Source organism: Girardinichthys multiradiatus, chromosome 5, assembly GCF_021462225.1.
Source record: "Girardinichthys multiradiatus isolate DD_20200921_A chromosome 5, DD_fGirMul_XY1, whole genome shotgun sequence".
Taxonomy (NCBI): domain Eukaryota; kingdom Metazoa; phylum Chordata; class Actinopteri; order Cyprinodontiformes; family Goodeidae; genus Girardinichthys; species Girardinichthys multiradiatus.
In genome coordinates, this window is record NC_061798.1 from 30853307 (window position 1) to 30868382 (window position 15076).

The 15076-nt window shown below is 37.7% G+C and overlaps 1 protein-coding gene across 5 annotated transcripts; it reads right to left on the reverse strand.

The window, feature by feature from the left end:
- Positions 1 to 759: 759 nt before the first annotated feature.
- Positions 760 to 8793, reverse strand: LOC124868365 (polymeric immunoglobulin receptor-like). Of its 5 annotated transcripts, none has more exons than XM_047365568.1 (9): positions 8675 to 8793; positions 8218 to 8541; positions 6894 to 7214; positions 6455 to 6751; positions 6081 to 6146; positions 5286 to 5360; positions 3863 to 3976; positions 3713 to 3780; positions 760 to 1565 (listed from the first exon to the last, which is right to left on the reverse strand). In XM_047365568.1, exons 1-9 carry the CDS (start codon positions 8709 to 8711, stop codon positions 1431 to 1433), a joined length of 1437 nt encoding a protein of 478 aa, XP_047221524.1. In that variant the 5' UTR covers positions 8712 to 8793; the 3' UTR covers positions 760 to 1430. The 5 variants fall into 5 exon arrangements, with proteins under 5 accessions (XP_047221524.1, XP_047221523.1, XP_047221525.1 ...); XM_047365567.1 differs by having other exon boundaries at positions 8218 to 8544; positions 8675 to 8785; XM_047365569.1 differs by lacking the exon at positions 6081 to 6146 and having other exon boundaries at positions 8218 to 8544; positions 8675 to 8785.
- Positions 8794 to 15076: the final 6283 nt, after the last annotated feature.

Consider the following 15076-nt stretch of genomic DNA (forward strand, 5'->3'; position numbering starts at 1 on the left):
CACACTCTTTGATATATGAATTCACTCTCTCATCTCTTTGACCTTTGACCTATGAATGCGTAAGGTAGGTGTAATAAGCAGCAACGTACTTCTTTTAAGAACACAGAAGATCACAGTTTGACAAAGAGAACATAATATTCAGGCTCCAAACAGCTTTTAGCTGAAAACAAGGCTGATGCATCTCTCATGTCTTTGCTGGAGATTTTCTCCTGTTTCTCAGAGACACAACTTTTGGATACATTTAATCTGACTCAGAAATTAGTTTGTTTGTTTTATCTATGTATTATTTCAATTGGAGCAACAGGGGAGCAAACTTATGTTACTTTTATGAACTCACAAACCATAAATAGATATTTGAAATAAGTGCTAAATTTTATCTATAATTGTCATAGACTTGTGAGTCGTAGAAGACCTTGCATCATTCTGCTTTTCTGCGTACATTTTAGTTATGTTCCAACAATTTGTGCTTCTTCATGAAAATCCATGTGATAATAAGACTTGCAAAGACGGAGCAGAGCTGTATCTGCCTGCGCTTTGATGCTAGCGAAGAAACTCGGCTGACCACAAGCGAGCGATGTTGAGATATTCCTACTAAGCTATGACAAATTTTAGAGTTTCCATGTTGTTGTTTTTTAGCAATGTAAGCCAGAAAACACCCAATTAATAAATCCCCTTTATGACTTTCTTGACATCGAAAGTCACTCTAATGTAACAACTTCTGCTTCAGTGTTAATCAAGGAACTGAAACCAAACAAAATATTTATCTCTTAAAAAAATTATTATTATTATTATTTGCATTTCTTCATCTTTGCTCTAAAAAGAAGTACATCCTTTTAAAACAAAACAAAACAAACAAAAAAATAAAATACAAAATCATATTTACTATAAATTAATGTACCATGTTTTTATACCAAAAACTAGAAGTGACAGCTGGGATTTACTTTTGAGTCACATTTATGCAGCATTAAACAAATTATCAAACCATATTGTATATGATCATAAACTGTAAGTCTATTAAATTAATACAGTCATACATTTATTTATTATAGATATCTGAAATATAAATATTGTTAAGATCTAATTATTAACAAACATTTTATTTGAATTCGTTCAGTAAAACATATTTACTTTATTTACAAGTTGTCAACAAATAACTTTTTTTGTCTGGATTTTTCTATGTTCTCAACAACAGAGTAATAATGAACTTCTTCATTAAAGTCAAGCCATGCAAAAATTTCCAGTGAAAAAGAAGCATTCAAAAGTAACACAAATTTAAACTAAAAATGCTATATATCTTGAGAGAGTATAAAATCAATTCTGGATCACAAATACAATGTTTCGTAAGAAGGAAAAATCTAACTTTCAGCCAAAAATGAAGAATGATTATCGATGTATGAGTAGAAGCAAACTTGCTCTTCATCTTTTCAGGTTTATTGGTTACCGTAGATACTCTCTGCGGCTGTGAAGTTTTCGTAGTCTGCTTCATCTCCATTCACATCATCGACGTAGTAACTGGCATTTTGTTGCTTTGACCTCATTACTACAGCATCATGATTCTGGTACACCTAAAGAGATGCAATGGATCAAATATTATTAGTACATGCAATAAAACTGATTTTCTAAAAGTCTTCTAAAATACATTCATCAAAATGATGTACAGTGCCTTGCAAAGATATTCATACTTTTTAAACTGTTTCATATTTTAGAACGTTTTCAAATTTTGGACCTTTTTCACCTTTTGTAACGTTGCAAACACAGTCCTCAGTGTATTTAATTGATTTTGTGTGATGGACCAACACAAAGTAGTGCATATTTGTGAAGAGCAAAGTAAAGCATACATTATTTTTGCTCTGATTTACCAACTTAAACTCCAGTGCAACCATCTGCCTTAAAAATAAATCTACATGACAACCATTATCTGTGCACTTTATCATCCTATTTTTTCATACAGCTTTATTCTGTGAAATCATAATTTGGAATACAAGTAGAATTAAAAAAAATCGGAATATTGTAAAAAAAAGGTCAACATTTTTTAATTTCAGAAAGTGAAACTCATTGTTTAGATTCATTACACGTAGAATGAAGCCTTTATTTGTTATAATTTTAATAATTATGGCTTACAGATAATGAAAACCCCAAATTCAATGTCTCAGAAAATTAGATTATCATAAAAAAATCGAAAGCATATTTATAGAAAGTTGAGAGGAAGGAAAAGTGTGGTGGAAAAGGGTGCACTGGCACCAGAAATAACAGCAGCCTGAAGAGAATTGTCAAGACAAATCCCTTCAAGAATCTGAGGCAGCTTCACAAGGAGTGGACTGAGGCTGGAGTCAAGAGCCACTGAGCACAGACAAATCCTGGACATGGAAATCAAGATCCTAGAGTTCAGAGGAGCGGAGAGGCACAGAATCCATGTTGCTTGAAGTCCAGTGAAGTTTCCACAGTCATTGATGGTTTGGGGTGTCATGCCATCTACTGGTGTTCACTGGTCCACTGTGTTTTCTGAAGTCCACATTCAACACAGCCATCTACCAGGACATTTTAGAGCATTTCATGCTTTGCTAACAAGCTTTATGGAGATGCTGATTTCACTTTCCAGCATGACCTGGCACCAGCCCACACTGCCAAAGGTACCAAAAGTTGGTACAATGGAGGCGGGGCTTCAGCTGCCGTAGTTCCAGCTGTCAGTGCGTCAGTTGGGCCCTGTCCCAATACACACACTTTCACCCTTGAGTCTCTCAATTGGGCGTTCCCGTTGATATGTTCGAGTGTGTAGTTTGTCCCAATTCTCCAGAGTGGTCTTTCGTTCCGCCCCCTGTGCGCCCATAATCCACACTGTGAAGCTCACATCAAAGAGGGTTTTGCCAAAGTATATTACCCACAATTCATTGCTGCAGGTGACCTTTGGAGCAAAAACTAATCACAACCATCAATGTAATCAACCATAAAATCAGAATAATAATAACTGCCCAAACTCTAAACAGCAAGCCAACAATAGATTTTTTTTTACTGGTTTTCCAGGCTCAACATTGTAAGACGGCACCAACTTCAGGGTGATTCTGGGCAGTCAGTAGCCCATAACACTGAAAATACCTTTCAAACAAATACTGGCGCCGCGGCAATAGTCTGGTGTAGTAGCTTTATTCAGGTCCTGCAATTTCTTCTCTTCAAAACGATTGCTTGTTGCAGTTTTAAAATAATTCTTAGCTGCAAGACTGCAAAAACAGCGACGGGTGCCGCCATTGTTGATGTCGCAGCTAAGGGGCACAGTCGATGATGTAACCCCTTACTGTCCCAATTCTCATATTTTGCACGCTTGCAACCTGTGCACTTCAACCCCTACGTGCCCTTTTACAACGTACACATTTCACAGAGGGGTATAGGGTGTAGTATGGGTTTCGGGACAGGGTCTTGAAACAGTTACCTTACCAAGTAGAGAAAAATGGAGTGGAGAGGAGCCACACCGTCTAAAGAGTTTGGGGACCCCGGATTTAGATCAAAACATGTTGATTTGCTACACAGGCCCAGTCAAAGTTTAGATCTAAATCTAACTTAGAATCTGTAGACAAACGTAAAAATACTGATGTCCTCTGATGCTCCTTATCCAGTTTGGCTGAGATGGTTTGGTAAGTGGTATGAATGTGTTTGCAAGGCTCGATGGTGTTATCACACATTGCTCACAGAGCAAATCTTTGAACTTTAGTTTTCTTACATCTTCTCCACCCCACACATCCTGTTCTGTGAAATCGAGCTTGTTTCCGTCTGCAATGACCTTTGTTTCTGCAACAAAATAGAACATAAAAAAACAACTGCACACAGACGTATTTGGTAGCATTGAGAAAATTAGAAGCTCTAAATGTACCTTTCACTTTATGGCATTTGTTCCTGTAAACTTTGACCAGGATGATTGTCAGCATCAGCAGCAGCACTACAGGAAGTCCTACAGAAAGCGAATAGGAAACAGCATCTGGAAGCCCTAAGAGAGAAAAATATAATAAACACTTGTGACTGCTTCACAAAAGCAGTGAATTGCATATTTAAAGGGTGCTTCAAGGACAAAACAGTGATGGTTGTTTTGTTTTTTTATATTTGTATCAGCATCACTGTAATATGGAAGTCCATTATAGAACAGTCTAAAACTGTAATGCTTGTCAGATGTTTACACATGTTCATCATTGGCATTAATTTCCTTTTTTAATGAGTTATTTGAATTATTCTTTTTCAGGTTGCAAAGATCGTACAACACATAACTTTAATGACTTTTAAAAACAATAATTATTTCATTTCCCTTTGGGATTAGTAAATTATTTTGACATTCACATATATGAAGATATTGTAATTTTTATTCTAAATTGCATGACTCAGAAAATATACATAAAAGCTCAAATCAATGAAAACACTGCAATAACATATAGGAAAATATTCCTTAACAGATTGCCGTTACTGCTCCACCAGAAGCTTTCGGTCACCATAACCAGGGTCTGGTATACTTTTTGGTGGGTATTTGATAACTTTTGTCATCAAAAGTCAAAGATTTCATTTTAAGTTGGTTAGTTTCCTGTCATAGATTTGGCTTTAATGGTCATTGTCAACACACTTTTGATAGGATTGGGTTTGGGTTTGTTTCAGAAGCTTACTGGTACCCTGGAAAAGTAGATTTAAATCATGATCAAAATGAACATGAATTCGGAGCTAATGATGATAAGGATATGTAAACATCTATTATCTGTGTTTAGGAGGTGTAAAAAGTGTTATCAAAAGTCAAAGGGAAGGAGTTTACTTTGTACCTCCTACAACTGAAGTTGGTAATTGGTCACAAAATCTGTTCTAAAATCATTCAAATCAATCATCTTTTCTAAAGCTGTGAGATAAATGCTGAGGGGCACAGAAAAACAAAATGGAAATATGCATACGAATATCCCAAAGTAATTTCTTTAGGGTTACTTTGAAGTTTCATACATTCTCCATCTCAGGTTGGTTCCCCTTTTAATTGGTGCACACACTCATAACTTTAAAAACCTTCAACATAATTTTTCCTTGCATTCACCTAATTTGTATTGTATTGCACCGACCACGCCAAAACAAATTCCTTGTATGTCCAAAAACGTACTTGGCAATAAAGCATTTCTGATTCTGATTCTGAAACCCAAAAAACCAAACTGTAAACCGAAACCAACAAACCATCATTGAGACATTAAACTTTAACTGGATTATTTAGAAAGTAACAGAAGTACCTTCAGAGCCTAACCCAGGATACCGACTACCGAAATATACACTCACTGTACCTTTAGTGAGTTCTTTAGAGCCCGGTGGTGTAGGTGTATGGACAGTTTTCACTGTGCTGCTCTGGTGCTGATATACTGTCAAAGACAAAACTCTCATTACAGTTCATGGTTTTCACTGTTCAACAGGTTGGGATTAGTTTTATGGTGCGGATTCACACATCTCAGTACTTTTAGGATTAACTGACAAGAAAATGTTTATTTTTGTTTTTATTGTTTTATTGTTTGAACCAAATATTTCTCAGAAATTGATCATTTTGGAAAACTTTGGAAAACGTTTTTAGCGAGGTACTTTACACAACTGAGAATCACAAAGAATTTGGCACAGATATTGATTGAAGGATAAGAGTTAACTCTACAGAAGAGTCACATGTTTACCAGCCATCACAAACAGCACAAACAGAAACACTAAAGGTGTTCTTTTCAGTGGTGTTAATATGAAGGCGTGGGTTTATTGTGCGTCATTATTACCTGATAAAAATACAAATACTGATGTTCTGCTGTAGCTTGGTGTTGAGTGCAGAAATAATAAAACGGACAGGGTTTGGCGTTGTGTCTCTATCTTAACCACTAAAGCTCTGCTGACATTAATTTTTGAATAAATTAATAAATAAATAAAAAGTCTGCAATAGTTGGGACTACAAATGCTTATAGAATATGTGTGAAAAGTTCAAAACACTTATAGGGCATTAGAGAAATACTCTACATGTGCTAAATTTAAGTATGAGAAATTCTGAGCTCATTCTTTTTCAGTTTCCTTTGTGGTATTGAGTCTTGGTTTTTTTTTGACCATCTCACCTGCTGTGGTTCTATGTGCTGGCAGCTCCTCAAGCTCTTTTTCTGTGCCTGCATTCTGTTCCTTTTCTGTCACAATCAACAAAATTAAATGTAATAAACCATGTAAAAACTGTTTTAAGACTTGTCCAACTCACCGCCACATTTTCACACATTGTGCGTGATGCAGTTTGCATCAGGGAACTGCATCTACTGAGCTTGGAGCTTTGATTTGGAGTAAATAAATGTTTTAGTGTGAAACTATTTTTTTCCCATAAATTGTTTTACATTTTCTAGATTGTTTTACTATCTTGTTTTATTTATGTTATATAATTGTTTTTGTTAAACATTTTGCTAAACACAAACAATTATTTAGATCATCCCTATGTGCCTCTTACCTACAGACAGATGAAACTGGGTATAATTTCCAACAGTCCACTCTGGGTCTGAACGGCACCAGTACGTCCCAGCATCTTCTTCTTCTAGCTGTGTGATTGTAACTGAGAAGGACTCAAAGGAGACATTGTGCAGTGAGAATCTGCTTTGACCTATCATTATGTCACTGCAGCCGCTGCGTTGGCTTCCTTTGCAGACGAACTTCCTGTTATTTCGGTGTTGAGGTGGATAAGGGCACTGCAAAGTTATTGGACGCCCCACATTTCCTCTAATTTGGTGTGACTTTAAACAGCACCATTCTAGGAGGTACACAAAACAAAATTATTAAGGAGTCTATAAACACAACTACTCAAATTGAACTTGCCACTAATCTGCTGCTTTTTTTTTGGTAAATGTTTTCAGTCCGTTAGACTCATAAGCATTATAAGTTTGATCACCTACCCTTGACTTTCAGCTCAACAGCAGAGAAAACATCCTCTTGTGTGATTTTTTGCACACCACAGAGGTACAATCCAGAATCATTCAGGGTCAGTTTGGAAATGGTCACTTTGAATATTCTTGAGTTTGTGTCACTTTTGAATGTGAGTCGTCCATTTTGTTCGGTGTCAGAGGTGATTACTGCTTGCTGTAGACATGTGGAGGGACGGTTTCCTCTGCAGATGTACTTCAGGTTGTTGACAGAATCAGAGTCATACGGACAGCTGATGGACACTGAACCTTCCTCATGACCTTGGATGTTATTTACAGTACTGCAGCACATGTCTGTAAAAAACATAGTCAGACAATGTTGCATGTTGCAGTTACATAGTGGCTTCATAAATAAAACATTGCAAGGACTTTGTATTCACAGGCACCTCAGCACTGGCGCAAGAGGTGCAACTGCTTCCCTATTTTTAATGTGGGAAAGCAAACTCATGTTTTGGCTCCCATGAGTTGATCTGAATCATTTTATGCCGTACTGAACTTGGTGGGGGTGGGGATGTCTGTTCAGTTGTTTTATAACATAATGAAAGTACCATGGTTGTTTGCATATGTGAGCTTTGACAGCGTCTTGAAAACATATTCATACCCCTTGAACTTTTTTTGTGTTTTTCACTGATTAGCTGGCTCCAGAAGACAATTGGTAGCACTTTTCTGATTTTAGTTTGCACAAAAAAAGTGAAGACTTTGTATTCTCTTCCTTCCACTTTACAACCGTGATGCAATTTGTTGGTTTATCATATAAAATTTCAATCAAAGATGTTAAAGTTTGTATGTGTAACATCACAAAATGTTGAAAATTTCAAGGGACATAAATATTTTTACAGGCAATGTATATAGTTTAAATGCTTGTCCGCAGTTTGTTGTGCCTCGGGGCATTTATGAGTATTTTGATCTCAACAGTATAAGATTGTTATCAAACTTTCATTTTCTTTGCACTGGTAACAGATCTTAAGAAAAATTTGTTCCATCCAGTAACACTGCGAACCAAGAATATAAAGCTATCACCTTCAAACACCCTGTTCTGATTATAAGGTTTAAATATTAGTACGTCCTCTCTTTCCAGGTTTTCATGTTTCTTATAATCCAATACTTTAGAGCGGCAGTGCAAAGGTTTGGTGAACTAATCATGGAAATGGAGGAAATCCTGTCATTGTGCTAATTTTACTCAGCTGCCACACCTTTTGAATATTCTAAATATTTAGGGCCTTTCCTTTAAAGCATTTATAAACCCTGTTTAAAAACTATTTAACGACTTAAGCAGTAAAAAGAAATATCTACATACCTTGTCTTATTTCTAGTTTTACTTCAGTGTAGATATCTTTTGCATTCCTGCTCACCCCACACCAATAATTCCCGGCGTCGGTTGACAGAAAGTTAGAAATTGTTGTTGTGAAGATTCTTGCACTTTTGTCATCATAGATGAAGTGTCTGCTTTTATTCATTTGTGATGTTGTAATAAGGATGTCACTGTAATCACAATCGTTCCTGCACAAGTACTTCTCATAATTCTCATAACCATGAGGATATGAGCAGGAAACCTTCCCATCTCTGCCCTCATATCCAAACACATGGATCAAACCTGCAACACTGCTCACACAGTTCAGAGCTGCTGGAGGCAAAAAACAACATAAGAAAACATTTTAAAATTAACAGTTTGATAACAGCATCAGGTATTCTGATTCGTTGGCTTTATATCAGTTCCTCCAGATATAAGAGGTTATATAAAATAATGAACTTACAGCAAAGGTTGAACAGCAGTTTCTGAAAGCTCCACATCTTTGATGTCTTTCAAAGAAAAAGAAACTACTGAAAGTGAACCTAGAATATAACCTACGCCCCAACACTGAAACAATAGCTGGTGCCTGCAGAATATTCTCACTTCTGCATTCAAAAGGCTAATTTTAGACCATTGGCACATGTTATGAGTGGGAGAGACTTATCAGTGAAATGTATTGCTATCTATTCATATATTTAAAGTAAAATGCTGGCACAAATATATAACCCCAGTAAAGTTGTTTTTTTTTTATTAATTATGTGCATTTTCGTTTGGTTTTCATTTGAAGCAAAACAAAACAAAAAGCAAAACCTCTGAATATTCTTTCCCATATTTTCTGCAGCTCCTAATTTATCTTCCACAGAGGGGCGCTCCATCCTCTTCCAGAAACGCATACAAAGGGCTACAGGGAAGCTGGTATGAGTTATTTAAAATCCATTTAATCTTAAAATGAGTGATATTTTGTATTTTTAAAGGTCTTACAAAGTCTTCCCTTTTTGCATTGATGGGCTTTTTGTATGAGACCATAAAACAAAGTTATCTGAACTTGAACAGGTTTTAAATGTAAGCAAATAAATACTCATTAAGGCATCAGCACATGCAGGTTGGGGCAAGGATTAGCAATATATTACACCAGGTTATTATTTAAACAATTTACAAACAAAAAATCAAAATGTAAAATCAGCAATTTAATTCAAAAAGTTAATCTAATTTTGTCATGATTCCTCGGTATCAGACTTTCAGTTGGAGTTTCTTGTCCGTTTCTCTGCACTTCCCTGTTTATGGTCTTCCGTTGCTGTTACTTTAGTTCATCATTGTAATAGGTTTATGATTCATTCTTGTGTTTTAATGTTTCTTTCACTTCCCTGGACTCCCTTGTGTTAATTAGCCTCCCTCCTTCAAGTACATTCTCCCTGTCACCAGCGGCTCCACATTTCACCTAATTCAATCTTGTTGTTCATTGGTCATCCCTCCACTCTACCCTCTGTATTTATATTCTCTGGTCCATGTCACTGTTTGCCACCTTGTTAACCTCCTGCTCCATGTTTGCGTACCAGCCTGTGTTCCATGCTGTAAGTTACCAGTTCTCTTATTGTTAAAGATACTTCAACTCACCATGCGGCTCCCACGCTCCGTTCTGCACCTTGGCCCATCGGACACCCAGCATACTATTACACATTTATTCAATGGACAGTGATATATTTCCAACATTTCTGATAGTTTTGATCATTATGACATGGAGTTTAGACAGAATTCAACTTGGAAGACTCTCCTCCACTTCCAGCACCGTCTAACTACTCCACCACGTTCTCTCTGGCATTTAGGTAAAACATATTTGCCGTCTTATCCAGTGTAGTGATACCATGGTCATCGAAGCATGTATTTATACTTTTGGCAGACTGGGCATGTGCCAAGTTCTGCTGGAAATTGAAATGACCTTCTCAGTAAAGCTCATTAGCAGAGGGAAGCATGAAGGGCTCAGATTTTTCTAGATAGACACTCCACTGTCTTTGGACTTGATAAAGTAAAAATTTGAATTGGATCACTGAGCTACAGTCCAGTCCTTCTTGTCCTTAGTAAGATGTGTCTGGTTCAGATGTGGCTTAACAAGAGGAATGCGATAGTTGTAGACCATGGCCTGGACATGTCTTTGTAAGGAGGCTCCGTCAACACTTTTTGAATCTCCTCCAAACCCTTTTATGGGCGTTGTAGCACCCTTTTTCCTTTCACTTAATTTTCCATTAATATGTTTGGATACAGCATGTTGTGAGCAGCCAGCTTCTTTAGCAATGATCTTTTCTGGCTTACCCTCCCTTTGAACGAGTGTCAAAGAGTGACAGACAGTTGCCTAGTCCAGGGGTTCCCAAGCTTTTCCATACCATGGACCCCCAAACAGCATTAGCTTCTGGACCCCCTTTTGCAAACCCAAAGAAATATCAGCTTTTTTGAATGTCTTTTATTAACTATTCAATAATCAATACATTTATTTAATGTAAGAATATTATTAAAATATGTTAACGCAATTATAATCCCACTGAATAACATTCAACAAACTGCTGAGGATAAGAACAGTGTTTTTGTTTTATCATCATCCCAACCTTTCTGAGGTCTTCCTTGGGCCGCGAACCACACTTTGAAAACTACTGACCTAGTCAACTATCATCCCCATGACAGCATAAGTTTTAGCATGATCATAACATTTCAAATGAGTTTAACTTTTTTTACAATATCCAAATTCATTGAAATGCACCTGTGGTATATCAATTGATCATCTTTAACCAACTTTACTAGATATAATTTGATTTAATTTTAATCTGAGTGATATTATCAGTGCCTTATGTAGTTACTAAGGATTTTTATTTTACATTATTGAAAATATTGCTTTACACGATTGAAGGAATCAGGAATATGTTTATTCTTATCTTGACACTTGTAAAGTCTTGTTGCAACATTTCAGTTAAAATGTAATTGGGTCTTTAATTGAATGGAAACCTGAATCCTTTATTTTTCAGCATTTTGCTCCAGATTTGCTGCTGGGTTTAGGATCATTGACCTGTTGCTTGACTCAGCTTTGAGCAAGCTTCAGCTGTCAGATCAGGCACTAAAATACATTGGTACAGAGAGGTGTTAACAGTCTACTCAGTGACTGGCGGGTATCCACGTACTTGCTTCAGAAGTGCAAATTGTTAGCCCTCCACCCAGTCATACTTCCAAGTAGGTGAAAAGGGTTTCTTTTTTTGTTTTTTTTTATATGACCTGTGTGGAAGATGTGAAATATAAAGTGTATTGCTCAGGTCCTTTCTCATATACACTGCTCAAAAAAATAAAGGGAACACTATATAACTCCAAGTAAATCAAACTTCTGTGAAATCAAACTGTCCACTTAGGAAGCAACACTGATTGACAATCAGTTTCACATGTTGTTGTTCAAATGAAACAGACAACAGGGGGGAAATCTTTGGTGATTAACAAGACACTTAATAAAGGAGTGGTTCTGCAGGTGGGGACCACAGACCACTTCTCAGTACCTTTGCTTTCTGGCTGATGTTTTGGTCACTTTTGAATGTTGGTGGTGCTTTCACACTCGTGGTAGCATGAGACGGACTCTACAACCCACACAAGTGGCTCAGGTAGTGCAGCTCATCCAGGATGGCACATCAATGCGAACTATGGCAAGAAGGTTTGCTGTGTCTGTCAGCGTAGTGTCCAGAGCTTGGAGGCGCTACCAGGAGACAGGCCAGTACACCAGGAGACGTGGAGGAGGCCGTAGGAGGGCAACAACCCAGCAACAGGACCACTACCTCCGCCTTTGTGCAAGGAGGAACTGGAGGAGCACTGCCAGAACAGAGCCTTGCAAAATGACCTCCAGCAGGCCACAAATGTGCATGTGTCTGCACAAATGGTTAGAAACCGACTCCAAGGGGATGGTATGAGGGCCCAACGTCCACAAATGGGGGTAGTGCTCACAGCCCACGCAGGACGCTTGGTATTGGTGGACCACGTGTTCTGAATTGTATGTGCATGCAACCTTTTTTTTTTTAAACTTGACTGCTATTGCATTTCGGAGACCGCCGAGTCTCGTAAGTTGTGTTTTTACTGTGCGAACACCTGAGCACGGGTGCGCTGTGAAACTGGACTGCTATAATAACCTTATGGTGAAAATCAACCATTTTCTTTGTCTTCAACTTTGTGCTTTACTAGCTTGCCGCCAAAAGTTTATTACCCTTTCTCCTCTGGGTTTACAACTTTGCTTGGAGGACGTTTATGACTGCCTGTGTCCCGCTGAGCTATACTTTGGGGGGTGGTCTCCCCGAGCTTCGCTCACAGTGACATTATCACTTGTTTGCCACAACTGCTGGTTTGATTCCATACACACCCACTGCTGTTTTGTTTTATTTGTTTAGTTAGATAATTTTTTACCCTTTTGTGTAGAACTTTGCATGTTCGATTAGGTGAAGATTATTGAATCGAAGAGCGAATTGAATCAGGACTGTTGATTTAATAAATATTCACGTAGATAAAGAGAAGGCGTTTGTGTTTATTCGTGCAAGAGTGATTTGTCAGTCAAAATAAGGTTAAAGTTCCCCACGTTTCGGCAGAAACGGTTGATTAAACAGTGACGTCTAATAATAGTTACCAACTATTACAGATAATTTAATAATTGTAATTATCAAAGTTTTTGAGCCACAATTACAACACCAGAGGACATCTCTGGTTTCGATTCATAAATGAGGATTTTTGGTTAAGAAATTAATTTTCTCAAATTATGATTTTTACTTATAATTCTTGATTAATATTAATTAATCAATAATCATAATCCCAATAGTATTTGCCAGAGAACACCAGGATTGGCAAATTCACCACTGGTGCCCTGTGCTCTTCACAGATGAAAGCAGGTTCACAATGAGCTCATGTGACAGACGTGACAGAGTCTGGAGACACCGTGGAGAGAGATCTGCTGCCTGCAACATTCTTCAGCATGACCAGTTTGGCAGTGGGTCAGTAATGGTGCGGGGTGGCATTTCTTTGGAGAGCCGCATAGCCCTCCGTGTGCTCGCCAGAGGTAGCCTGACTGCCATTAAGTACCGAGATGAGATCCTCAGACCTCTTGTGAGACCATATTCTGGTGCGGTTGGTCCTGGGTTCCTCCTAATGCAGGACATTGCTACACCTCATGTGGCTGGAGTCTGTCAGCAGTTCCTGCAAGATGAAGACATTGAAGCTATGGACTGGCCCGCCCGTTCCCCAGACCTGAATCCGATTGAGCACATCTGGGACATCATGTCTCGCTCCATCCACCAACGTCATGTTGCACCACAGACTGTCCAGGAGTTGGCGGATGCTTTAGTCCAGGTCTGGGAGGAGATCCCTCAGGAGACCATCCTCCGTCTCATCAGGAGCATGCCCAGATGTTGTAGGGAGGTCATACAGACACATGGAGGTCACACACAATACTGAGCCTCATTTTGACTTGTTTTAAGGACATTACATCAAAGTTGGATCAACCTGTAGTGTGTTTTTCCACTTTAATTTTGTGTGACTCCAAATCCAGGCCTCCATTGGTTAATAAATTTGATTTCCATTAATGATTTTTGTGTGATTTTGTTGTCAGCGCATTCAACTTTGTACAGAACAAAGTATTCAATGAGAATATTTCATTCATTCAGATCTAGGATGTGTTATTTGAGTGTTCCCTTTATTTTTTTGAGCAATGTATATGATCTGTATTTGTTTTTTATTTCTGAAAGTAATTTCTGAAAATATTTTCAGGTTCACCAGACTGTTGCAAGGCGACCCCTTGAATCAGAGTCATGGCCTTTATTTGTGTATGAATGATGCATTCGTACACAGTGTAGTGTTTCACAGGAAGTTACAGAGGCAATGAAAATTACATTAAAAACAAGAAATGCAATAAAAGAGTACTCATGAAAAAATAGAACATATGAAAAATGCTAATTTAAAACAAATAAATGATTAACACATTGTAAAACTGAATTGACAAAATGACCTTTGAACTTTTTTGGGTTTGTTGCCATTAAAATGAGTTCCTTGTACATATTTAAAGAAAACAACTGTTTCCGCACTTCTTAGTTTTTTAGGGAGTTTGTTGAGAGCTGAGGACAGAAACTAAATGCTGCTTCCCCTGAGACAGAGTGATGAGGTCTCTAACCTGGACTAAGGAAAATAGGGGTCAACATAAGTTATATCTGACTAGCAACTCTGAAATGTATTTAGACCCCCAAACCAGTCAGGGCCTTATAGGCCTTCAAAATCTATCCTTTAACAAACAGTGAGACTATGCAGCGATTTAAGGATTTGTGTAATATTATATATTTTCCTAGTTTTAGTCAGAACTCTGGCAGTGTCAGGTTTGGCAAGGTGGAGGACTCCAGAATGCAGATGGCTAGACATCTTAACTGTAAGTAAAACAGTTTATTTTAAAGCAAGGCGAATTACTCACAAAAGGGAGCAGAAACCAAACAGGTATAGGCATGGATGACAACAAGAAGGCGTGATGTTTCTGCGACGAGAAAACAGAATAATTGTGTATATATGGAGCGTGTTACAGGTAAAACGAGAAGACTGATTACATGATGGAGGTGGACCGGATAAAGCTGATTGCAGGTTGACAGATGCAGGGAAAACAAAACGTGACTAGGGCAAGACAGAAATCCAATAATAAAACTATTTGGGAAAATATAAAGTACAGAACATGAACTAGAAAACAATAATAAGAAAATAAAGATCCAAAACAAGAAACAAGATCCAAAACGTAAACTGGAAATAAGAAAACCCCAAAACACCCTCAAATCATGACAGGCAGCAGCCTTTTGGATGAGCTCCAGCTGCTTCATAGATTTATTTA

Bases quoted from the DNA above. Each gene is read 5' to 3' on its own strand.
- LOC124868365 (XM_047365567.1), bottom strand. From the start codon at position 8,711: ATGTGGAGCTTTCAGAAACTGCTGTTCAACCTTTGCT. The intron at 6,147-6,454 runs GTAAGAGGCACA...TGATTGTGACAG, and splicing joins CCAGTTTCATCTGTCTGTAG to AAAAGGAACAGAATGCAGGC. The intron at 3,781-3,862 runs GTACATTTAGAG...ATTTTGTTGCAG, and splicing joins CAAATGCCATAAAGTGAAAG to AAACAAAGGTCATTGCAGAC.